This window comes from Labeo rohita, chromosome 19, assembly GCF_022985175.1.
Source record: "Labeo rohita strain BAU-BD-2019 chromosome 19, IGBB_LRoh.1.0, whole genome shotgun sequence".
Taxonomy (NCBI): domain Eukaryota; kingdom Metazoa; phylum Chordata; class Actinopteri; order Cypriniformes; family Cyprinidae; genus Labeo; species Labeo rohita.
The window spans coordinates 17,508,910-17,534,039 of record NC_066887.1 but is presented as its reverse complement, the minus strand read 5'-3'; the positions used below and the strand labels follow the sequence as shown (position 1 = coordinate 17,534,039).

Sequence of the window (25,130 nt, the reverse complement as noted above, 5' to 3'; positions counted from 1 at the left end):
ATTTGCAGTAGTCATTCAATTTGCATTAGTAGTCGTTAATTTGGTTATTTAGTAAAATTAGGAATTAGTTAACAATAAGACATTTTATTTGAGCATTTGTGTCCTGGAAGACTCACAGTCAAACATATGAGCTGTTTTTACTTATGATTGTTATCCCCTTGCTTAACACAAATCATAATAAGTTTTTTTAATAGATAAGACAAGGGAGTGACATATTATACAGATGTTTTGTACTATATAAAAATGTTGAATTGGTACACTAAAGCTTTAAACAGAACAGGATTCTTCTCTGCTCACCAAACCTGCATTTATTTGATCCAAATTTTCAGCATCATTACTCCAGTTTTCAGTGTCACATGATCCTTCAGAAATCATTCTGATATACTGATTTGGTGTTTAAGAAACATTTATTATTATTATTATTATTATTATTATTATTATAGAAAGATCCAAAGATCAGCATTTATCTGAAATAAAAGTTTTTGTAACATTATACACTATACCATTTAAAAGCTTGGAGTCAGTGTCATTTATTTATTTTATTTTTTGGGAAATAAATTATAGAAGTTAATATTTTATTTAGCAGGTATGATTGATCAAACGTGATGATAAAGACATTTATAATGTTACAAAAGATTTCCGTTTCAGATAAATGCTGTTTTTCTGAAATTCTATTCACCTACTGTTGCTGTTTTCAACATAATAATAATAATAATAATAATAATAATAATAATGTTTTTTGAGTAGCAAATCAGAATATTAGAATGATTTCTGAAGGATCATGTGACTGGAGTAATGATGCTAAAAATTTAGCTTTGAAATCACAGGAATAAATGACATTTTCAAATATATTCAAATAGAAAGCAGTTATTTTAAATAGTAAAAATATTTCACAATATTACTGCTTCTGCTGTAGTTTGGATCAAATGGTGAGCAGTCAAAAGAGAATACCTTCAAACATTAAAAAAATCTTATACTGTTGAAAAACTGGTAGTGTATGTTAACAAATGTTGAGAAATGGAGGAAATTGCGAACAAATTAGTGGTTGTGGCTAGAAGGGATACAGCTCTGACCGGAAACTAACAATGAAATGAATAGTTCTACCTATTGAATTGTGTTTTTGTAACGTCTACATCTACCCCAACCATAAACTTAGCCCTTACTATAATACAAAAACAGTTTTATTGTTGTACAGTCCGACAAAAATAACGTTAGACTGATGTGCGCATGCCCAGTAGGTAGAGCTGTATTCCTTCTAGCCTTAACCCCAATTAGTGCACCCAAAAAATCTAAACTGGGCCAATAGATTTTAACCCTGATGCAATAAAAAGAGTCCATGTTATTTATCAAGGTCACTGTACAGCAGAGAAACTACTGAAATTTTGATTCGTTTTAGGTGAAGCATTTAAACATTTGTGACACCAAGTAAGAAAAAAAATAAATAAAAAATAGAAATAAAAAATTAAAAAAAACAATGAAAACGAACTGGTAAAAACTTCACTACCCATACGCCCTTTCTGCTTTCGCGTGTGGCTTAATCCTCTGCGGCCTCCGTAAGGTGTCGTGGCGCTTGTGGAGTGCGAAGGCGAAGGTACAGCGGCGTTAAATAGGAAGATAAGCAAATATTCGTTTCATTAAGTTTAAACTACAGTGATCGTATATCATATAAAGGTTTCCGGCTGATAATGAGGCGTGCAGGTTTGGGTAAGTAACCGTTTCTCTTTACATGTCGTAATATTTGAAGCTTATGCTAAGCTAAGTGTTCAGTTCAGATACATATCAGTCATAGTTTACGACATTAAACAAACATTGAATGACCAAATTATGCGAAATAGTTAACCACAATATCCAGGTTAGGCGAACTATATGTATAAATAACGATACGAGACTCAAGCCGAAACGGTGTGATCTGAGAAACCAATAATTGTCTAGTTTTCTATATCTCAGACCAACTGTTTCATAGGTCGGGTTGACGTATACAGATGTTTATATCAGACGAAGAATGAGTGTGGACAAAGAAACACCGACAATATAACTATGACACATCCAAACCTAAATTTAGATTCCTTCAATAATGTTTAAACATTTTTAAATAAAATTAAAAAAGAACAATCAAAATATAATTTAAAATTCTTTATTTATAAAATAAAGGGGCTAATATTAACTATTGAATAACTAAAATAAATAGCTTTTACACACAATAAGTACATTATTTAGGAAAATCTCTTATGTCTTTTGAAGATCATCAACTTTTAATTCATAGTTCCTCATTTCTAGGTGTTTCTGTGTGGACAGAGAAACAGCGATTAATATAAAAATGACATATCCAAGCCTAAATTTAGATTCCTTCAATGGTGTTTAAACAGATTTGAAAATGAAATGATCTTTATAGGGGCTAATTTTAACTTTTGAATAACTAAAATAAATTGATTTTACACAAAATAAGTAAATTATTTAGGAAATGTTCTTATTGAATATCATGGAAATTTAATAGTTCCTCATTTTTAGACGTTCAGTAGTTTCTGATTAATATATAACTCTTATTTGAAGTTGCAATCAGCGTGTTAGGGGACTTAACGTTACGTAAGTGTTTTTTCAGTCAGCCTCTGTAAAATGATTTGCCCTGCCCACCTTAGCAAACACATGAACAGTCAAATCAATTCATACATGTCAGTGTATGAACATTTAAAATAATTTGCAATATTCGAATATTGGATTTTGAAATACTGAGTAACACCAGTCTTACCTAGCCAATTGAACTGTTTTTTTGCTGTTTAGGTGAAGGCGGCCCTCCAGGCAATTACGTTGCAAGTGGATACAGTGTGTATGAGGAGGAGAACGAACATCTGCAGGAGGGACTGAAGGCTAAAGTAAATGCACTTAAACATGTAAGTGAACTTGAACATGTTTGATTCGATATATGCGACCCTGGACCACAAAACCAGTCATAATGGTCAATTTTTTGCAGTTATCATCTGAAAGCTAAGTAAGCTTTTAATTGCTGTATGGTTTGTTATGGTAGGACAATATTTGGCCAAGATACAACTATTTGAAAATCTGGAATCAGAGGGCGCAAAAATTCAAAATATTGAGAAAATCACCTTTAAAGTTGTCCAAATGAAGTTTTTAGTAATGCATATTACTAATCAAAAATTAAGTTTTAATATATTTATGGTAGGAAATTTACAAAATGTCTTCATGGAACATGATCTTTACTTAATATCCCAATGATTTTTGGCATAAAAAATTAATTTTGACCCATACAGTGTATCATTGGCTACAAATGTTACAAATATACTCTTGCTTTTTATGTTTTGTTTTGTAGTTCAGGGTTTTATTTTATTTAGTTTTCATGTATTTTATATTGTTTTTATATTGTTACCTTAGTTTTTATTTATTTCGTTTTTTTATGGTATTAATTTTTTTTTTTACTCATTCATTTCATTATCTACAGAACAAAAACTATATTTTGGACTATGTATAAGTTTTAAAATATAGTTTTTCTCTAGCACATATAGTAATTATGCAAACAGTACATTTGTTTAGCTATGTTATGGCAAGTGTTGAATCCTAAATAACCTATACTTTTTATCTATTTCAGCTTTCAATTGACATTGGAAATGAAGTCAAGTACCAGAATAAAATGTTGGGAGAAATGGTAAGCGATGGGGAAATGGTTCATTATGGTAGTCTCTTCATAAAAAAAATTAATTTTAATAGCTGTAACATCTCACGTTTGTTTCTCCTCAAGGACACGGACTTCGACTCAACTGGAGGTCTGTTGGGAGCCACCATAGGTAGATTGAAGCTCATCTCCAGGGGAAGCCAAACCAAGGTGTACTGCTACATGCTGCTGTTTGCCCTGTTTGTTTTTATTGTCTTGTACTGGGTGATAAAACTGAGGTGATCGTAAGACTGATGAGACTCTTCAGGACCTTTCTTAGTGCCATGCTCATTTGGGATAGAGAGTCAGAATCCTCGCAGTGATGACTAGGACTGAGCTAATTGAGGATTCTTCTTTCCATTGGACAAGAAATTGAACCATTGAGTGACAATGTGCAATATGAGACAAAACTCTGTCGTACCCTACCAAAAATTTGTGTCCCTTCAGTGCAGAGATGATGCTAATTGTTTAATACTGGTCAGGTTAACTTGCATCTTTCCTTCTTTTATTCAAAAATAATGACCTTTGTTTAATAGTATTATTCTTTTAGGAAAACTATTAATGTGTGCTAGTGTCTAGGATAAATGCATTTGAGTGTCACACAAGCACAGCAGCCCTGTAATCATATAGTTGGACATTCAGGTTATGACAGCTGCCCAGCTGGATTAGGTGCAAACAAAATCACACAGACTTATTACTGTGCAAGTCTTCACAACATCCTGGAAAGAGTTGCCACAAAATTGTGTGAATATAATGTTCAAAGGGCTGATATTCAGACTGTGAAATCAATACTGAGATGTGAGATTATGTGCAATGCAGATGTATAATAACTGTGTCAAAAACCACCCCAGAATTCTGTTTATTTCAGAAATGTCTTAAGTAATTTTGAAGTCCCTTCAGCTCTCTATGGTTAACAAAATGCATGGTTTATTTCAGTTTCAGAAACTAACTTGTAAATAAATGTCATTTTTGAGAGAATTATTACATAGTTCCTTTGTTTTCATATATTCCATTTACAATTCTCAGAAATCTTACAAGCTTCTTTAGAATTATGAAAACTTCATTTTTTCATGCATATTAACAGTAATTTACAACTACAATCAAAATTTACATATGTTATATATAACTACATGTAACCCTTTTTTACTGCAAGGTATAAATCATCCAACTTGAAGTTGTTAATTGCTTGTATATCTGATACAACTACACTTCATTTATATTTAGTGTCAGATTCTCCTTTTGAGTGCACTTTGTTTTTCAAACTGAGCTCATATGAGTGATGTTACTTCTTGGGTAGAGTGTCCATGTACTTGCATATGATTGACAGCATCACCTCATCAGCTCCTGCACCAATGGACAATAATCTGGGAGTCCCTGTTAAGACAAAAAAAATTTGTGTCTATTTACACTACGTGCAAATAGCCCGCCTTGTTGGCAGAGGCTATTTACACTAACTCCACCCACAAATGTGGGGTTTGACAAGAAAACATTACAAAATACGGCTGGTAAAGCGTGTAGCGCAGTTATTTTGATGTGATCAACCAGAGTTCGAATCCACTTTTTTCCCCATGGGCATGACGTCTGAGGCTAAGGGTAGGTGTAAGAGGGCTTTTTTTGTCCCAATAAGGTGGCATCCATTAAATAATTTTAATAAAAATGATCATTTGTGACTCTGGGTCACAAAACCAGTCATAAGGGTCATTTTTTTTAAGCTTTGATACATTTACGGTAGGAAATTTACAAAATATCTTAATAGAACATGATCTTTACTTAATATCCTAATGATTTTTGGCATAAAAGAAAAAACTATATTTTTGACCAATACAGTATATTTTTGGCTATTGGTGGAATTATACCCGTGCTACTTAAGACTGGTTTTGTTATTGCTGTATACTGTTTTATAATGTACTACAACACTGAGGTGCAAATAATCGCCACTATTTTCAATAAGTAGTATAAATAGCAGCAAATCCTGTAAATCGAATCTTAATTGCGACTTTATATCTAACAATTCGGACTTTTTTTCTCAGAATTTCATGATTGCAATTGCAAGTTATAAAGTCAGAATTGCAAGATATAAACTCTGAATTGTGAGTTACAAAGTCAGAATTGCAAGTTTTTGTCACAATTCTGACTTCATCACAATGGAGATTATATCACGCAATTCTGAAAAAAAAGGCGACAAAATGTGACTTCATATCTCGCAATTTAATTTTTCTCATAATTGTGATACAAACTCAAAAATTTTTCTCAGAATTGAGACAGACTCGCAATTCTGACTTCTTTCTTAGAATTGCATGATATAAACTTGCAATTGTGAGTTATAAAATCAGAATTGTGAGATATAAACTCAATTGCGAGAAAAATCAGAATTGCACGTTTTTTATCTCACAATTCTCAGTTTATTTCTCACTTCGCAATTCTGACTTCTTCTCAGAATTGAGATATCAACTCACAACTATGAGTTATAAAGTCAGAATTGTGAGATACAAAAACAAGTTGTCACAATTCTGACTATTTCTGTTTATATCATGCAATTCTGAGAAAAAAGTCAGGAATGTGACTTTTTTCATAGAATTGCAAGATATAAACTCGCAACTGCGAGAAAAAAAGTCTTTTAGTATTTATCACACAATTCTGATTTTATTTCTTACAATTGTGAGTTTGTATCTCGCAATTCTGACTTTTTTTCTCAGAATTGCATGACAAACTCGCAATTGTTAGTTATAAAGTCAGAATTGTGAGATATAAACTTGCAATTGCGAGAAAAAAGTCAGAATTTTTTTTTTCACAAAATTCCATGATATAAGTCAGAATTGCACATTTTTTATCTCACAATTCTCACTTTACATCTCACTTCGCAATTCCGACTCAATTCGCAACTGAGTTATAAAGTCAGAATTGTGAGATACAAACAAGTTGTTGTCACAATTCTGACTTTATTTCTGTTTATATCATGCAATTCTGAGAAAAAAAGTCAGAAATGTGACTTTTCTCAGAATTGCAAGATATAAACTCGCAACTGCAAGAAAAAAAGTCTTTTGTCTTTTGTCAGAAAAGTCACACAATTCTGATTTTATTTCTTACAATTGTGAGTTTGCATTTTCTCATAATTGTGATCCAGATTTGCAACTCTGACTTTTTTTCTCAGAACTGATAAAAACAAAGTCAGAATGTTGGATTAAGTAAAAATTGCGAGATATAAACTCACAATTCTGAATTTTTTTCCCCACAGAATTCCATGATATAAGTCAGAATTGGACATTTTTATCTTACAATTCTTATTTCTTGCAGTTGTGAGTTTCTGGGAGAAAAGTCACAATTCTGACTTTTTCGTTTCGAAGTTCAATTACCTGCATTCACACTTGATTTCAAACTGACATGGCTCATTCTGCCAATAGTCAAGAGTGAATACATGCAATCCAAACCTGTTGCTTTCAAATATCACTAGATGTCACTGCAGCTCTGAGAGCACATTCACCTCACTTCAGGTGACAGAAACTGACCTGTAGAACCTGCTGACAAGGACATCACTGGTGAAGCCCATGCCACCCCAATACTGGAGGCAGCTGTCACCGAGCTCTCGGGCCAGTCGTCCTGCCTTCAGCTTGGCCATTGACGCCAACTTTGTCACATCGTTTCCCTTAATGTACAAAGCTAATGAAAAAAAAAAACATAAGAGGTATTCATTTTCAGGCATACATGCTGAGATTCAGCTCCAATTATTAACTTCACAACCTGAGGGCGAAAAAAAATGAAAACGAACTGATTGCAAGTCAGTGTTCTCACCATTTCATTCCATTATTAATTCGGAAATTGGCAGTCCCGTAGACCCGCCAGACCCAAACCCATGAAATTGCATAGCTGCCTTGGCCTATAAAATCATTTCGGAATAATTTACGAAACGGCCAGACTCACCTGTGGCGCGATGCAGAAGGGAGCGCAACAGCTCAATTTCTGTCTGGAGCTCAGCCAGCCTAAAGTGAACGACCTGGTGGTACAGAATGGGCTGACTGAAGATCTTCCTCTGTCTGGTGTAATTAATGGTCTCTTGGACAACTTTCTCCATGGTCGTCAGAACTAGAAAAACAATATCGAGTCATAGGAAAAATTCCGATGTGTTTTTCAGCAAATTATTTGATAGAGGAAATAGTTGTAGGATTTGAATCCTGGACGATATCTAGACCGGAAGGCTGAAATGTTTGCTGATGATGTCAAAAGAGCATCTAGAACATGCCAGACCTTTTTCTTGTTTGATGTTTAAAGCAAAACACACAGGTTTGACTCACTGATGGGCCTGAGAGGACAGTGATCTGGCTTTATTATAAACACAAAGCACGACTGACATTAACACATTGACGTCACGCCCGTGCCAGTGAAGAGAGATGTTTGGCGTGCGGATGGATGTGTAGGAGTTGGAAAGGATTACTTACTATTGGCCACCCCCCAGAGTCGTTCCTCCTGGAACTGTAGCATCTGGTACGTGAAGCCCATTCCCTCTTGGCCTATGATATTTTTGCAGGGCACACGGACGTCATCGAAAAACACCTCTGCTGTATCCGACGACCGCATGCCTATTTTATCGATCTTGCGTGCGATATGAACGCCTGCGGACGTACGGTAAATGGTTAGCATGTTTTCCTTGGCAGACGACTGATTGAGTCTTTTCCAAAAGTTTTGTGCTTTTGCATTACAGTAAGTCTTACCTGGCAGATTCATAGGTAAACAGATTAGGGATTTGTTCTTGTGTGAAGGGCCATCGCTGGTGTTGGCCAGGAGGCACATCCAGTCTGCCTGAGTGCCATTAGTAGTCCACATCTTTCCTCCATTAATGACAAATTCATCTCCTTTGCGCACAGCTTTAGTCTTGATGCCTGGAGGAGACAGTATTTCTTTCTAAATTAGACTCTTTAGATCTGTGGATCTCAGCTAGGAGGCAGAGGCCTACTAGTGGGCTTCAGAAAACCCACTCAGGGGTCACTGAAAATGATTGAATTTAATATTATTATTAATAATTATATTATTATTATTATTTTTAAATATTTAATTATTATTTGTTTACTATTGTTACTATTATAGTACTTATTATTTAAAACTAATTAACTAATTATTATTATATATGTAAATAATAATACAGTATATATCCTCAGTTAATATATATAATATTTTTTCCCCACAGTAACTATTGTTTTTATTGAAGAACAAGTTCCCGGAACTACTTAAAGATTTCTTTTTATTTATTTATTTATTTATTTTTTAGAAATTATAGTATTTATCAGTAAAATCATTAAATTAGTATCTATTTTTATATTTTTAGTTTACATTTTTATTTTAAGTTTTAGTAATTTTTAATTTTTTAATTTTAATTTTTTAAATTTTTAAATTTTTTTTTTTTTAGACCAGTTGACTTGAGAAGCAAAACTTCATATATTTCTTGTTGTTTTAAATAAAGTTTTGTTTTCTTACACAACTTTTTCATATTCTTTATATAGTATTATAATATTTATTAGGATTTTGGCTTTAATTTTTTTTTATTTTTTCCCCACAATAGTATATTGTTTTTACTGAAGAATGAGTTCTTGAAACTTCTTGAAGAGTGTTATTTTAGTGTTCATACACTATTATAGCTTGTATTAGTATTTTAAATTAATTCCAATTTTTATATTTTCAGTTTACAATAATTATAAAAGTTTTAATATTTTTTTCTGCAAAAATATAAAAAATTGAAACAAGACCAACTGACTTGAAAAACAAAACTACGTAATATATTTTTTATTATCTTAAATTAAGTTTAGTTTTCCTACACAGTTTTTCGTATTGTTTATATACTATTATAGTATTTATTAGTATTTGAAATTAGCTTTAATTTTTTAAAACATTTTCCCCACTATTGTTTCTATTCAACTATGAGTTCTTAAAAATTGTTAAAAATGTTATTTTGATATTTAGTATTTATTAGCATTTTAAATCTGTTTAGATTTTATATTGTCAGTTTACATTTTAATGTTTAAAAAATTTTAGTAATTCTTTATTATTATTATTTTCAAATTTAAATTTTTTTAGCAAAAATATCAAAAAGACCAGTTGACTTAAGAAGCAAAACTGCATAATATACCTTTTGTTATCTTAAATTATGTTTCTTTTTACTTACACAATTCTTTGGTATTGTGTATATACTATTCAAGTTTTTATTACTGGAAATGTTTTTATTTTTTCCTCACAGTAACTATTGTTTTTATTAAAGAACGAGAAACTTATTGGAGAATGTTATTTTAATATTTATATACACTATTATAGTATTTATTAGTATTTTAAATTCATTTTCTATTTTTATATTTTCAGTTTACAATTTAATTTTTAGCTTTTATTTTCATATTTTTCAGTTTCATCTTTATTTAAAATTTTTAATATTATTATTATTATTATTTTTTTTACAAATATATCTATATATAGCTTTATTTATTTTATTTTTAAGTTTTAGTAATTTTAATACCTAATGAATGGTAATTTAACTATCTTTATTTTTTATTTCTATTTAGTTTAGTTAGTTGCCTAAGCAGTATTTGTAATTTTGTCAAGTTTTTCAACTAATATTTATATCTTATTTTATTTTAATAAAATAAAAATGACCAGAAAATATTTTTAATCCTTTTTGTTAGCAATAACAACACTGTTATGGAATCACAAAATGAATTAACAGAGGAAATTTTTTTTTTTTTTTTTTTTTTGCTGGACAAAGAAGGGCTCTCAAGCCAAAAAGGTTGCGAACTACTGCTTTAGATCATACTTGGCTTTAAATGTAAAATAAAGTATATACTACATTAAATTCACCTCAAAACAACTCATTAATAAGTTGTGATTAGTACCAGCTTTGCTTCAAAAACAAATTTTAATACATTTATGAAAAACAGATCCGCACCCCCCCTGTGTGCATATTCCCATGCGGGCAAGTCTTTTAATCTCCCTAGCCTGAAATGCTTTGATATCTTCATTTGGGAAAGTAATTAATTTTAGATTTGCGTCTGGTGTATGTTTACATCTTGTTTAAAACACCCCCATGGCAATACAAAGAGCATGTTAGGTACATTATCTCCAGCAAAATACTTACTTGCTACATCAGAGCCGGCCCCCGTTTCGCTCACCCCAAGGCAGGCCACTACGTCTCCCATTATGCTGGGCTGCAAGAACTCTTTCTTGAGCTCTGCAGAACCAAACCTACAACATCACAGAGGTTACAATCACATCCTCAGTTATTTTGTGATTGAAAGCACATGAGACAGCATGGGTTGCAGAAAGCATTTATATCACATTAGCAGCAAATGCAATTTCAGAAACTGTTCGATAGGGCAGAGTCACAAAGGACACTAATCAAAATTCTTGATTTTCTGAATCCAAATAGCCAAAACAAATATGCATAGAAACATTATTGTTTCCAAAGAGCGAGCGCAGTGCGGTAATATCCCCTCAGTGATAGCTTACAACCTGCTGCAGTCAGAATATGTCAAATGCTAAAAAGAGGAAAATGAACCATCCAGATTACTTCAGTGTTTATTTATAAGAAATGAAAGGTGATTAGTTTCAAGAGTCTGTCAGCACATGGTGAAGAGACACCCTATTTAGCGCCAGATTTACTAAACAGGGCAAATTAGCATTACAGGAAATTTCCATAAATGATGGAATGGGAGGGGAAAATTCAGCGTGTGATTTACTGACAAGGTGCACATTAAAGAACACAGAAGCAACATCTCATTTCCATAATGACTAGCGCAATCTACCAGGAGCAGCGCTAATTACTGCCTGCTTTAAGACATGCTTTTTTAGGGCGTTAAATAATGCAGCAAATACTAGTGAATTGACAAGCACAAATCTTATTTAAATACTCTGCTCCCTTAAATTCTGCGTCTGAAAGGGAAGCTCCAACAAATGGATATTCACTAAGGTGAGTCGCAAAAATAACTGTCCACGCCTCTTCAGCGCTTATTTCCCACTGCGTGTCTTTAGTAAATCCTGATAGTAATTTTTTAATGCCAAACGAGGTTTAAGCTGGCACATGCTGATAGTAAATCTTGTTCTTAGTCAATAATAAACTCAACATTAAAATTAAAAATAAATAAATACACCTAAGTAAATAAATAAAAACACAATTATTTGAAAAGCAAAAATGCATAATGTATTTTCTTATAAGACAATGATTCTTAAATAAGGTTTGTTTTTCTTAGACTATTTTTCTTAAATCTTGTTTATTTTTAATTTAGAAAAAAAGGGACTTCTTGCAATTGGGTTGAGCAATTTAATTCAAGATGTTCTGTAAAAAATTAGTGACTATCTCTTACACGCTCTTTAAAAAAGGTTCCAAATGGGTGTTTTTGCAGTGATGCCATAGAAGAACGATTTTTGGTTCCCCAAAGAACCTTTCAGTGAACAGTTCTTAAAAGAAGCATTTTAAAAAATATTTTAAAAATCTAAAGAACCTTCGTAGGCTTTAAAGAACCTTTTCTGCATTTGAAAGGTTCCATGGATGTTCAAAGTTTTTCACAGAACCATTGATGCCAATAAGGAACTATATTTAGAAGCGTACACTGCCTTTCAAAAGTTTGGAAACACCCCAGGCAAAGTGTGGTTTTGGACAATATCAGCATAAATCCTTATAATTTTTGGTGCAAATACATTAAAGTAACTAGACATTATCATTGAAGACCAGCAACAATAATTTTCATTTTGATTACATAATAATGGCAATATATACATGTCAAAGTCAGACATGCCCCTTTGCCAGCTGTGATGCCTGGTTACTGGTTAAACTTAGCCCAGGTTTTTAAAAGATTTTTGGGTCAGCACACCTTAATAGCTTCAACAACTGATTGCCAGTTAAGTTTAGAATACAATGAATTTTGTAGAGATCATGCAGAGCTGTAATAGGTGCTAATGGTGGATATTTTGATGAATCGAAAATTAAAGTTTATGTAATAAAATATGTTTTCGTAGTTTGTGTTGTCCTTTATCAGTGCAAAACAGCAGTGATAAACTAGCGCTTTCTTTGTTTTCGGCTTAAGAGATGAAGTCAGCGACACTGACACTGTTTCATACGGATTACGTAATCTGAGAATATTGGTTTTCTATTTAAACTGGTTAATTTGGAAGTAGACATTTCACTCACTTATAGATATATTTTTCATGTCTGTAAGGTAATTGTACACGGAGTTTCAAAGTTTGGTGCCCATGTTCACAGATAACGAGACAGCAGAAAGCGCAACCTGTTTGCTTTAATTATTTTACAAAAGCACAGCATTTCGTTGTTATTGTGAGTGCACACAAATGAACGTAGAGTCTTTATGGATTTGAAAGATGAATTACTTTTATCTGTATGACTAAAAATGATGGAGTATTTTAAGAGCAAATGACCACACTGGCCCTTCACCTGTCATGTAGTAAACACGCTACTATTCAGCTTCCGCACTCCGCACAAATACTGCACATTTTTCTAGGTTAACATCAGATTGAGCGGCCATGTAAGGTTGTTACTACTAACATGTAGATGAAAAGCCTTATTTGAGGTTGATGAATGACAGGCGAGCGTTTAGATGCCCTGCCCGATATACTGTATTACCACATAGACCAGCCATTAACGATCTGTCCATCATGAACTGCGTGATTTTGCCACCTCCTGTGGAATTTTTTTTTTCTGCTACTAATAAAATTGTGGTCGACCAAGCCTCTTCTCATCAACCAATAGTTAGTCGACTATTAGGGGAAAGCCCCATTAATTACTTGCCCTCATGTCGTTCCAAACCTGTAAGACCTTCGTTCATTTTCCGAACACAAATTGAGATATTTTTGGTGAAATCCGAGAGCTTTCTGACCCTGCGTAGACAACAACAGAACTGACACATCCAAGGCCCAAAAAGATTGTTAAAATTTTTGAACAAAGCTTTATTCTCATAGCTTCATAACATTACGGGTGAACAACTGATGTCACATGGACTATGTCCTTACTACCTTTCTGGGCCTTGAGTTGCTTTGCTGTCTACGCAGGGTCAGAAAGCTCTCAGATTTAATCAAAAATAACCTAATTGTGTTCTTAAAATAAACAAAGGTCTTACGGCTTTGGAACAACATGAGGATGAATAATTAAAGACTTTTAATTTATGGGTCAACTAACGTTTTAAAAGTTAAGAATACTAGCAGGAGAAATACCTCGCCAGCGCAGGTGTAGCCATGTCACTCTGCACTCCGATGGCCATGGGAATTCCTCCACAGTTGATATTCCCCAGTTCTTCAGCAACAGCCACACTGTAGCTGAAGTCCAACCCCAGACCTCCATACTCTGCAGCCAGTGAGAAAAAATAAGGTAAGTGACTGTCCAGTGAGCAGATCACCTGGATGCTTCATCTTTTCTTTTTTTGTTAACGAGCATGTAAACATTTGAACAATGAATGCTTTAAACAAATATCTTTGAACATTTTGATGGCGAAGCAGGTGTAATTTAGACCGTTCTATCAGGTCTCCTTGTTCTTGGACTGCATTCAGCTGAACTTGCTTAATTCAGTACTGAAGTCAAATATGTATCATGTCAGAGTCATCTACATATTTCGCCATGTAGTAATCTAAAACTTGACATGCCCTTTTCACACCCCTGTGGTCCATTTAGACATCACTATAACGTACTACAATATCTTGCGTAAACGTGGCATAAGCCATTACATTTGTCCGTAATAAAAGAAATACTGTTTTCCACAATACTTTCATGCATTTATTCATGTCATTTCATGTTCCATTTCATTTAGCATTTTCCTTCAGGAAACAAATATTACAACATTAAGGAAATGATTCAATTCTGTGAAAGCAATACGGGCAACAATAATGCTGAATAACAAGTCCTTTAGTGACTGTGGTGAACCCTACGCTTATTTCCCCCAGAACTACAGGCCGCTTAATTCTGTCATCAGGTCCCACAATGGTTGTGGACGACATTTGGTGTGGCAAAATAAGGAAAAGAGAAGCCAGAGAGCAGAGGAAACAGATACAGCTGCACAGGAACAGCTGGAGTCCAACAATTCAGTATCCAAACATGAGATGCATCTAAATGGAAGGTTTGTTTATCCTGACACAAACTAGCTTAACTAATGTTAACTTGCGTAAGGAGCCTTGGACAACATTTAAGGAGGATGACTAAGGAGAAGGAACTGATCGTTACATAAAACACTGTGATAGATTTCCACATTACAATGCAAATATTGTGTAATAGTCTTACATAGTTTGTATAGTATGAAATACTAGCATATACAGTTGGAACAAAATAGAAAAAGGATGTTTAATGTCATATGTCAACAAACAGATCTGAGCTTTACGAAGGACAGCTATTGGAAGGTGGTCAACTTTTCCATTCGCTGTGTGCATGTAAACATGAACAAATTTTTTTTTTTTTGTGGAGACTGATTTTCCTGTTTGGTGGCGTAACCTTGCACAGTACACATACAAGTGAAATGAGATATATTTTGAGAGAAAAACAACAGGCCGTGTACCCCCACATATTTTGGGAGTACATGTCATAAGACTGATCAGTTCGGATAAGAATGGAGTCTTAGTGCCTTATCTGAGGTTGCCAGGGTTGGAAAAACAGACAATCTGGATTTACGCCAGTGTTCTGTAAAGATGGGGTTTGTTTCAGCCAGGTTGTGAAAGCGGCGATTCCACAAGGAAGAAGTTGTTATGGGAACTAGAGAAACTCTAAAACTAAGATTCAAACTTTAAAGGAGAAGTCCACGTCCAGAACAAGAATTTACAGATAATGTACTCACCCCCTTGTCATCCAAGATGTTCATGTCTTTCTTTCTTCAGTCGTAAAGAAATTATGTTTTTTTAAAGAAAACATTTCAGCATTTTTCTTCATATAATGGACTGATATGGTGCCCCGATTTTGAACTTCCAAAATGCAGTTTAAATGCGGCTTCAAACGATCCCAAATGCGGTTGTAAACAATCCCAGCAGAGGAAGAAGGGTGTTATCTAGCGAAACGATCGGTTATTTTCATTTTAAAAAATGCAGTTTATGTACTTTTGCAGTTTATATGCCAAACGCTCGTCGTGTCTTACTCTGCCTGGACTGTTTTTGTTCCTGTTCATGTCAGTTAGGGTATGTCGAAAAACTCCCATCTCATCTTCTCCCTCAACTTCGAAATCGTTTTATATCACTGTTTTTACGTTTTTTTGTTAAGGGTGTTTGATCTTCTTTGCATGTTCACGTTGCAAAGACTGGGTCGGAACTTCTGCAGTGATGTAGGATGATTTTGAAATGATTTTTGAAGTTGAAGGAGAAAATACGATTGGAGTTTTTCATACCCTTCTTTTTTCATACCCGCAGTCAGAATACACAGAGTTCATGGAGAGAAAGACAAGAGGAGGATTTGAGATTAAAAAGTATTTAAATTATATTTTTTAATGAAAATTACAGATTGTTTCACTAGATAAGCTTTCTTCCTTAGCTGGGATCGTTTACAACCGCATTCGGGATCATTTGAAGCCGCATTTAAACTGCTTTTTGGAAGTTTAAAATCGGGGCAGTCCATTATATGGAGAAAAATGCAGAAATGTTTTCCTAAAAAAACAATTTCTTTACAACTGAAGAAAGAAAGACACGAACATCTTGGATGACAAGGGGGTGAGTACATTATATGTGAATCTTTGTTTCGGAAGTGGACTTCTCCTTTAAATCAATGCAAACCTAAGATCATGTAGCATTGTGTGCATGTTGAAGGCTCATGATGATATATATGGGAGGCTGGAGCTAGTTTTCACAAGAGCTATTTCTCAGTAACTGACTGTAAGGGTTTGTTGAGTTAAATTACACAAACCCATTTTTGACACTAAAATGGGAATACCATATTTCTGCTGTAGCTGCTGACTCTGCTGAAAAAACAATAAACACCATCACAGAATTTGCAGTGGTTTTACTGATTATAATGGGAATTGGTTTTAATGGAAACCGTAATGGTCCCTGTGGGTCTCTATATGGGTCTCTGTCATCTTTTATTGGTGACTGAATTTTAACTCATTTTTGTTTCTCAAAAATTGCGTGATATACACTAGCAGTCAAAAGTTTTTGAACAGTAAGATTTTTAATGTTTGGAGATTTATGACTAATCACGGAACCGGCATTACTGACAAAATGCACATGATAATCGTGCATAAATGTGCACAGCCCTAGTAAATATTTTCAAATATTTTTACTAATTAAAATAACTATTTTTATTATTTACTATCTATTTGAATATATTTATATATAAAATATAATTTATTCCTGTGATTTCAAAGATGATTTTTTAGCATCATTACTCCAGTCACGTGATCCTTCAGAAATCATTCTAATATTCAGATTTACTGCTCAAAAAACATTTATTATTATGATGATGTTAAAAACAGCTGAGAAGAATTTTTTCAGGTTTCTTTGATGAAAAGAAAGTTCAGAAGAGCAGCATTTATCTGAAATAGAAATCTTTTGTAACATTATAAATGTCTCTATCATCACATTTGATTAATTGAAAGAATCCTTGCTAAATAAAGACTGAAGACTAGAGTAATGCTGCTAAAATATTAGCTCTGATCACAGGAATAAATTATATTTTAAAATATATTTAAATAGAAAATAGTTATTTTAAATATTTCACAATATTACTGCTTTTGCTGTATTTTGGATCAAATAAATGCAGGCTTGGTGAACAGAAGAGACTTAAAAACATTAAAAAAAAATCTTACTGTTCAAGAACTTTTGACTGGTAGCATAAACTTGCAATTGCAAGTTAGAAAGTCCAATTTTGAGGGTAAAAAAAAACAAAAACTGACATGTTTTTACAATTGCGAGTTTATATCTTACAATTCTGACTTTAGAACTCACAATTCTAAGACAAAAGTCAGAGTAGCAACCTTTTTTTATTTTTAATTCAGTGCCAGAAACGGGTTTCTATTTAAAGCCACTAACTCTTAATAGAATATATCCCAAAACACACCACAGGAAACCATTTTTAATGGTTTTAATGGTTAATAGTTGATAGTTTGTAATGGTATTTGACTTTTGGAAACCATTAGAATTTCTGTGATAGTTTCTATTGTTATTTTTCAGCAGGGGAGTAAACAAGTAAACACAACTGAACAAGACTGAAACATATTACTGAGACATTATTGAGACATAATGTTCCTTTATAACGAAGACAACTAAAATTTGAAACATTGTCAGAACGAGGGTATTTTTAATAAATATCAAGTTAGGGAAAGTGATTTAAATCAGAACTCATAAACGTACGTAATTACTTACAATATTGGTAGGCCAATATAATGATTTAATATTTTTGTACATTACTATTTACCTTTTGCTGTTTCATGAACTGTATTTCTTAACAGTTTTACAGTTTAAATTTTGCTTATAATAGGTAGATTGGAACAACTTACCCCAAATAATGCAACAACAAGCCCTGCTGACACATATGTGTATATGTATATTTTATAGTATTCCAATACCATGGAAGTGTTCAATAAGTGTTTGTGTAGATTCTAAAATGGTGCGGGTTTCTATAAATGTGTAACTACATAATTTCTGATATTCTATGAATGTACACTTTGTAGTCACTGATGATGGTGGATTTTGAGTATAAAAAAATATCTACAACTCCCCCAAATCTCGAGAGTGAGCGCACAGACGAGAAATGAAAAATAGAGCACATACAGGAAAAGCTCTGCTTTAGCCTACAGCAGTCAAATCACAATTCACCTGAACAGACTTAACGTTATTGTTTAGAGACTTGCTGGTGTATCTCAGCTGCACATATCAAAAGAGTTGAGGCAACGCTCCTAGTGCTAATCCTCTGTCTAAGAAGATGCTGTAAATCCAGCCTGCTAATGCAGAAGTGTCACAGTGTCAGCACTTCTTAATGCAAGTGCTGCTCTCCACTGACCTACAGATTTATGAAGCTGCTTTCCCCAGAGCCTCAAGCCACCTCGCCATTATACCGCATTGTATTCCTAACATTTAATTACTAAAACTTGAGACTCAACAGTCATTGATTGTTTGCTGAATTTTTTATAATCCTAGATTTGGATTGTATATTTGTTGATATCTTGATTACAAACGTATCAAGATAATCTGTTGTACATTAATGAAATGCATAGAAGAGCATTCACAAAAATAGAGCAAAGAGAGCCCATGGGCTTTTAGAATTTGTGCAGGCACCAATTGTATTTCCTTTTGGTTGTTCTTTATTCTTTTTGTGTATTGGGATTTTATAGCAATGCTTTGAACCGTATGGTAAGAAGTCATGTACTGACATTTTGATATGTGTAAGGCTGCAAATCTATTTTGTGGTACAAGGTGTTTTCCACCGTTCTCTTAATTGCTTCTTGGAGCCTTGTTATTTTCTCATGAATCCATCTGTGCTCACATAAAAACCTTAGAGTCTTTAAGGGCATCCTACAATCTTCTTTTTCTCTAATTCTCTGAAGGAGGATACTTGGAACTGTAATTCTGCCATTACTAGCACATCCAAATATTCCAGTTTGTGCTTTAAATAGATATTTTCCTGTGAAAGAGCAATATTTTCACATATAATATTTTTCGTGCTTATCAAGTTTTCTGTCTTGTGCGATAGAATAGAACAAATAGAGTTCACAGTACTAAAAGAAAACATACTTTAAGCAGCACAAACTGCTTGTGCTAAAATTGTGTCCTGACATCAAAATATCTGAAACATATGAGCACACAAACTGCTGCTCTGTATATTCTTTGGAAGGACCCAGTTTTAGGAAAGAGTGGGTGAAGAGATAGGGATACGGTTAAGGTTAAACTTCTGGTTTAACTCTAAATGTCAGAGAGAAAAAGAAGAAAACTAGCATGGAAAACCAAGTTATTAGGAGAAGTTCACTTCCAGAACAAAAATTTACAGATAATGTAGTCACCCCCTTGTCATCCAAGATGGTCATGTCTTTCTTTCTTCAGTTGATAAGAAATTGTTTTTTGAGGAAAATCATTTCAGGATTTCTCTCCATATAGTGGATTTCTATGGTGCCCAGTGAGTTTGAACATCCAAAATGCAGTTTAAATGCAGCTTCAAAGGACTCAAAGGTCTTATCTAGCGAAACAATTGGTTATTTTCATAAAAAATTGACAATTAGGGCTGCACGATTAATCAAAGGCGACTGTCATGCGCATTTTGTCAGTAAAGCCGGTTGTGTAAAAAGTAGGTAGTCTCCAGCACCTGCTTTCAGATGTAGCAGCATTTAATACACATTTAGTCCATTATTGCAGATGATTTAATGGAGCGATTTTGAAATCTAAAGAAATTGTTCACGATAATGACAGCTGTTTGTGCATGAGAGCACCCTCTGGTCTTCAGATGGCGATTTACTACTGATCACAGTACTGTGCTTCCCTGACAAGATGCGCACGACAATCGCAGCTTTTGCTTAATCGCCATTTCAATTTTATTTTGATTTATCATGCTGAACTAATTTATATACTTTTTAACCTCAAATGCTCGTCTAGCTCTGGGTGAACTCTGTGTATTCTGGTTCAAGACAGTTAGGGTAGGTCGAAAAACTCCCATCTCATTTTCGCCTTTAACATTAAAATCATCCTACACTGCTGCAGAGGTACCGACCCAGTGTTTACAAAGTGAACATGAAAATAAGATCAAACGCGCTTTACAAAAAAAGGTAAAACAACGATGTAGGATGATTTTGAAGTTGGAGGAGAAAATGAGATGGGATTTCTTTGACCTACCCCAATTGTCTTGAACTATAATACACAGAGAGTTCACACAGAGCTAGGCAAGATGAGCATTTGAGGTTAAAAAGTATATAAAATGTCTTTTTTTTTTTTTTTTTAGAAAATGACTGATCGTTTCGCTAGATAAGACCCTTTAAACTGCATTTTGGAAGTTCAAACTCGCGGGGCCCCATTTAAGTCCACTATATGGAGAGAAATCCTGAAATGGTTCCCTCAAAAAACAATTTCTTTATGACTGAAGAAAGAAAGACATGAACATCTTGAAAGACAAGGGAGCGAGTAAACTACCTGTAAATTTTTGTTCTGGAAGTGAATTTCTCCTTTATCGCAAATGAAAGATGAAGAAGATATCAAAATCTTATCAGCAAACGTCTACTTACCCACAGGTTTGTTGACTCCTAAAAATCCTGCATTACCCAAAATTTTGAAGATCTTATGAGCAGGAAATAGCCCTTCTTCCTCCCATTTGTCTACGTAAGGGTTGATCTCTTGATCAATGATCTGTAACACAAACATAGATAAGAATGCTGATAAGAAACTGAACTGACATGAATATGATCTGATTTAAATTCCAGGGAAAGTATGACATCAACACCTTGTTTCCAGTTAAACACACTGAAGCAGGATTTTGATGTCTCCAACATGAAAGAAACTGTTTAACAGTCAAAACATTTACACCTTTACTATGCATTCAGACTTAAGTTAAAGTAATTCATCAAAAAACTGACATCTAGCATTCCTAAAATTAGCAATGAATCACAAAATGTTTTCAGTGTAACTAAATATCAACAGTCTTTAATTTTTGACAGGCATGTGGCCTAGCACTTAGCTCACATTGGCAATGACAATCCGTTTCACGTCATTTCCTAATCCATACACTCCCTTTTACTCATTACTTCCCCCCCTCTATATAAAAAAACAAAAGGCCAAAAATAATAAAAGTCTTCAAGTTCCTTAAGCTATATAGAGTTCAATAGCACTACAATAGGTTGCTTCCTTGAAAGTGGGACTAGACACTCAACTTCCTTCTGAGTCACTTAACGACGTCTGCATGTTGTAATAACATAACCATTGTGAAATATACGGAGCGTCTGCAGCAATACTCCATGCACATTTGAACCAAGCACTGCCAAAAAAAAATATTCCTGACAGAGGAGTGACATTTACTGAAAAAAAAAATTAAGTTCCAAAAAGCAATGCACTATAAAAAAGGTGTATATAAAAATATATTCCATATTTAAAATTCTTCCAAAACTATGCTAAATACTTTTGAGAGGAACAGACTGAAATTTAAGATGCTGTTAACCAAAATTAACCAAACCAAAATGCTTTATGTACTCTTGTAAACGCACGTCAAAGACTAGCACAGAAAAGAAGAAACTGTTGAATAAATTCATTATTTTTGCACAAAAAATACTCTTGTACTTTACTGAACCACTGATGTCACATGGACTACTTTATCAATGTCCTTACTACCTTTTTTTGGGGCCTTGAAATGGGTAGTTCAGGGTCAGAAAGCTCTCAGATTTTTTTAAAAAATATCCTAATTTGTGTTCCGAAGATGAGCAAAGGTCTTACTGGTTTGGAACGACATGGGGGTGAGTAATTACTGCTATAATTTTCATTTTTGAATGAACCGTTTAATAACTTATTTTATGTCCCATAGAAACTGTCACAACAGCCAGACATAAGGTTGAGTATTTTGGGCTGAACTATTAAGTTTAAAACAGATGGAGCAGAAGTCTCTAAAACAAATGCAATTAAAAGTCAACAGACCTTGTAATACTCATTGTACTGTTTTAGTGTCTGATCACAAGAACACTATAATGTTGCAACGGGGGAGTCCAAGGAAAGTAAGGCAATTCATTAAAAACTACTTACACAAATGAAGCAGAGAAGGAATTGAATTCTTTTCCCAATAATGCATTACGTGAGAAATAAAACTAAGTTGATGAGTCAATAATTTTAAGGCTATAAACTTTATCAGCAGTGGAAATGTCTCCTCTTGAGCTAATATGTCACGCTTAAAACATTTAATGGGTACAGACAGAGACAAAAAACCTGTTTCAGTATAAGCTGTGAAAAGTTAGAAAAATACTGCAGATGGATGAGCACCACATTTCCCAAAAACATGCAGATGTGCTGCTTTACTGGCCAACAAAAACGTCCTGACTCAAAAGCAGTATAGACAGAACAAACAGCTTTTAAAAATGAAAGGAAGCCAAGGGTCAACAGTACACTGACAAACTCAGTGTGAACTAGTTCAGATTTCTTCAGCAGAAGAAACTGGCAGGTAAAACTGGCAGAGAACATATAACGGAAGCGTCTTACTTAAAGTAGGTTTACTAAAAACCCAGAAGACCGTGACTGGATAATACACTCCGAAAGGAAGGGTGGTCCACCCTGTTCGAACCTACACTATGAGGTTGGTTATACATTCCACAATTCTCTTGTCAGTTCAAGCTGAGAATTGTTTGGTGGAGTCCAGGATTCTGACTTATGGTTTGTCAACACCATGCACCCAGAAGACATGACCATTGAACTAAACTGAATAGGTGATGTTTCCTGGAAATAGTAACCCTATTTGTGCATGAAACATTTTGATATTTTAAATCATACTCCCTTTATTTCAATCTGAACACAACTGACGTGATGAATACGGTGTAAAGAATTTCTTGAGTCATGAGATGACCTTGAGTAAAGGTGCATTTTTTTGTAAAATACCTTAAGTATGAGTAAAAGCTGAAAAATAAACCGAGCTTGCAAATACTATGCGCTGTTAAATTTCACACCAGCCCTTCCTTTCATTTAGATGCATAATAACATTACATGCTTCCAAGTCAAGGACTTTTCTACCCTGTTTTCAATGTTTCACTGTCTCTGGTGAGTTCTTTTAATAAACTCAGTCCCTGAGCTTTACGCTACGGCATTGTTTTCATTATCCGTTTCTTTTTCTGCTTTCCACTTATATCCTTTCTCACACTAGCCTATTCCGATACACTTAAAGCAACTGGGAATTAGAGAAAGCAACTTCCTTCCTAAGCCCTGTAACCCTTTATAGTCTATACAGGTGATATGACAGTATAATTATAATGGCTTTCAATCATTTCAGTTGTATTAATTTAAATATAATTCATCAAACATTCATCCCATGCCTTAGAGAAGGTAATAATGTATGATGGAAGGGACTTTTATTAGTAAATTAAATGTGATTTTTTTTTTTTTTTTTTTTTTTTTAAAGGGATAAAGAGAGATTCATTGATGATTTCGTGTTTTCACAACACGTCATCAATCGGCCATACTGGCGGCATTTAATGTAAAAAATGCCAGTGAACTGAATGAAAATCGTATATTTTGCTGATTAATGCTGCTGAAAAAGGTCAATTATTGTCATGTTTTGAGCGGTACTAATCGGTCGGACCGGTAAAACATTTGGGGTACTATAGACTGCCAAAAGTTATAACAAATCAAGGAGAAGAGTGCATAAAACTGTCTGAGGTGCGTTTGTGGTTGAACAAACTGATACCAGGATTTCCAGAGCAAGAATCTTGACACATTCGTGCTTGTTTTTATCATTTCCAGTCAGGTAGATAAAAAAAATATTAGGCTAATATCTTAATACTGCTTGTTCGTTCTTTAACATCTATTAACTTTAGTTTGTCAAAATATTGCACCCTTTCCTGCTTACTAAGTTGACTTAGCAGCTTTCAAACCTGTTTTCTGTGGTTTAGACATCGTAGTATATTAACTGTGCAGTCCATGCTGTTGTTTACATCAGAGTATGGCTGATATGGATTTGCATACAAATTGTGACATAAATGCAAGCCTTCTTTAATAATCAAACAAACTTTTTTGGGAAAATAAACATTTATTTTCTAAAATGGCTGGTGTGGTTGAAATGACAGCAAAAGAGAAGACAGCAAGGTTACTGTCATTACAAATTTACAACTTACAAATTAATCGAAAATGCAATGTATATAATCTGAAAAATAAACGTTTGTGTATTTGGGAAAGAAAGAAAGTTTAGTTTTTCTAAAAACTTTTAGTTTCGAGTTGACAGCAGCCCATGATCAATTTGAGCGTCACGTGACAATCGGAGCTTCCTGGAAGTATCAAAACAAATCGGTTAATCTTGAATTCATCTGTTAATCATTATATGAAATAACTCCTTCCATATAATCCTTTAATTATGTACGACACTGACAATAAAATCCCCAGCAATTAATATAACCGACCCGGCTGCAACTAGCTGTGCAAAAGCTACACAGTTATTGACCTCTTACCTACATTCATTTGCTATGAAAGATTCGACCTGCACATTCATGCGAGTGTTATAATCAGGTGGCAAGACACTTTATCTCGATATAGAATTATATATTTATTAAAAAACAATACAAAAGCACGCGGTCATATCTACCTTTCTCAAAGATGCCTTTAATGCAAAATGTTCCTCTGTGTAGAGAACATGATCGGCATTTTCGGCAGAAACGGATGCTTTCGGATTGGAGGACGCTTTTTCTGACAAGTACCGTTTGCTGCTGACAGCAGTTGTTTTGAGTAAATTGCGATTCACAGCCAAACTGAATCTCAAGAGCTTCGCTTGCAGTGCCATACTTACAAACTGAAATCAAAACTGTTGACATGCGCATGCGCAGTAGACGCTTCACGTAAAACTCGAATGTACACTATGCTGTCA

The 25,130-nt window shown here is 34.0% G+C and overlaps 2 protein-coding genes across 2 annotated transcripts; one reads left to right on the top strand and one right to left on the bottom strand.

Annotated features, from left to right (window-relative positions):
* Nucleotides 1-1,538: 1,538 nt before the first annotated feature.
* bet1 (Bet1 golgi vesicular membrane trafficking protein) lies at nucleotides 1,539-4,645 on the top strand. The gene is made up of 4 exons (XM_051137554.1): nucleotides 1,539-1,704; nucleotides 2,779-2,888; nucleotides 3,602-3,658; nucleotides 3,752-4,645. The coding sequence occupies exons 1-4, from the start codon at nucleotides 1,686-1,688 to the stop codon at nucleotides 3,905-3,907; spliced, it is 342 nt and encodes a 113-aa protein (XP_050993511.1). The 5' UTR covers nucleotides 1,539-1,685; the 3' UTR covers nucleotides 3,908-4,645.
* zgc:85777 (uncharacterized protein LOC405871 homolog) lies at nucleotides 4,570-25,087 on the bottom strand. The gene is made up of 10 exons (XM_051137557.1): nucleotides 24,852-25,087; nucleotides 20,815-20,935; nucleotides 13,859-13,988; nucleotides 10,773-10,879; nucleotides 8,371-8,538; nucleotides 8,098-8,271; nucleotides 7,583-7,744; nucleotides 7,167-7,321; nucleotides 6,798-6,802; nucleotides 4,570-5,028 (listed from the first exon to the last, which is right to left on the bottom strand). Exons 1-10 carry the CDS (start codon nucleotides 25,044-25,046, stop codon nucleotides 4,947-4,949), a joined length of 1,299 nt encoding a protein of 432 aa, XP_050993514.1. The 5' UTR covers nucleotides 25,047-25,087; the 3' UTR covers nucleotides 4,570-4,946.
* Between the last annotated feature and the right edge of the window lie 43 nt (nucleotides 25,088-25,130).

Excerpts from the sequence above, each read along its gene's own strand:
- zgc:85777 (XM_051137557.1), bottom strand. The coding sequence starts at position 25,046 with ATGGCACTGCAAGCGAAGCTCTTGAGATTCAGTTTGGCTGTGAATCGC. Across the intron at positions 7,745-8,097 it reads ACTCTGGGGGGTGGCCAATA|TTCTGACGACCATGGAGAAA; the intron begins GTAAGTAATCCT and ends TTGTTTTTCTAG. Across the intron at positions 7,322-7,582 it reads CCTTCTGCATCGCGCCACAG|CTTTGTACATTAAGGGAAAC; the intron begins GTGAGTCTGGCC and ends TTTTTTCATTAG.
- bet1 (XM_051137554.1), top strand. Across the intron at positions 2,889-3,601 it reads AAGTAAATGCACTTAAACAT|CTTTCAATTGACATTGGAAA; the intron begins GTAAGTGAACTT and ends TATCTATTTCAG. Across the intron at positions 3,659-3,751 it reads ATAAAATGTTGGGAGAAATG|GACACGGACTTCGACTCAAC; the intron begins GTAAGCGATGGG and ends TTTCTCCTCAAG.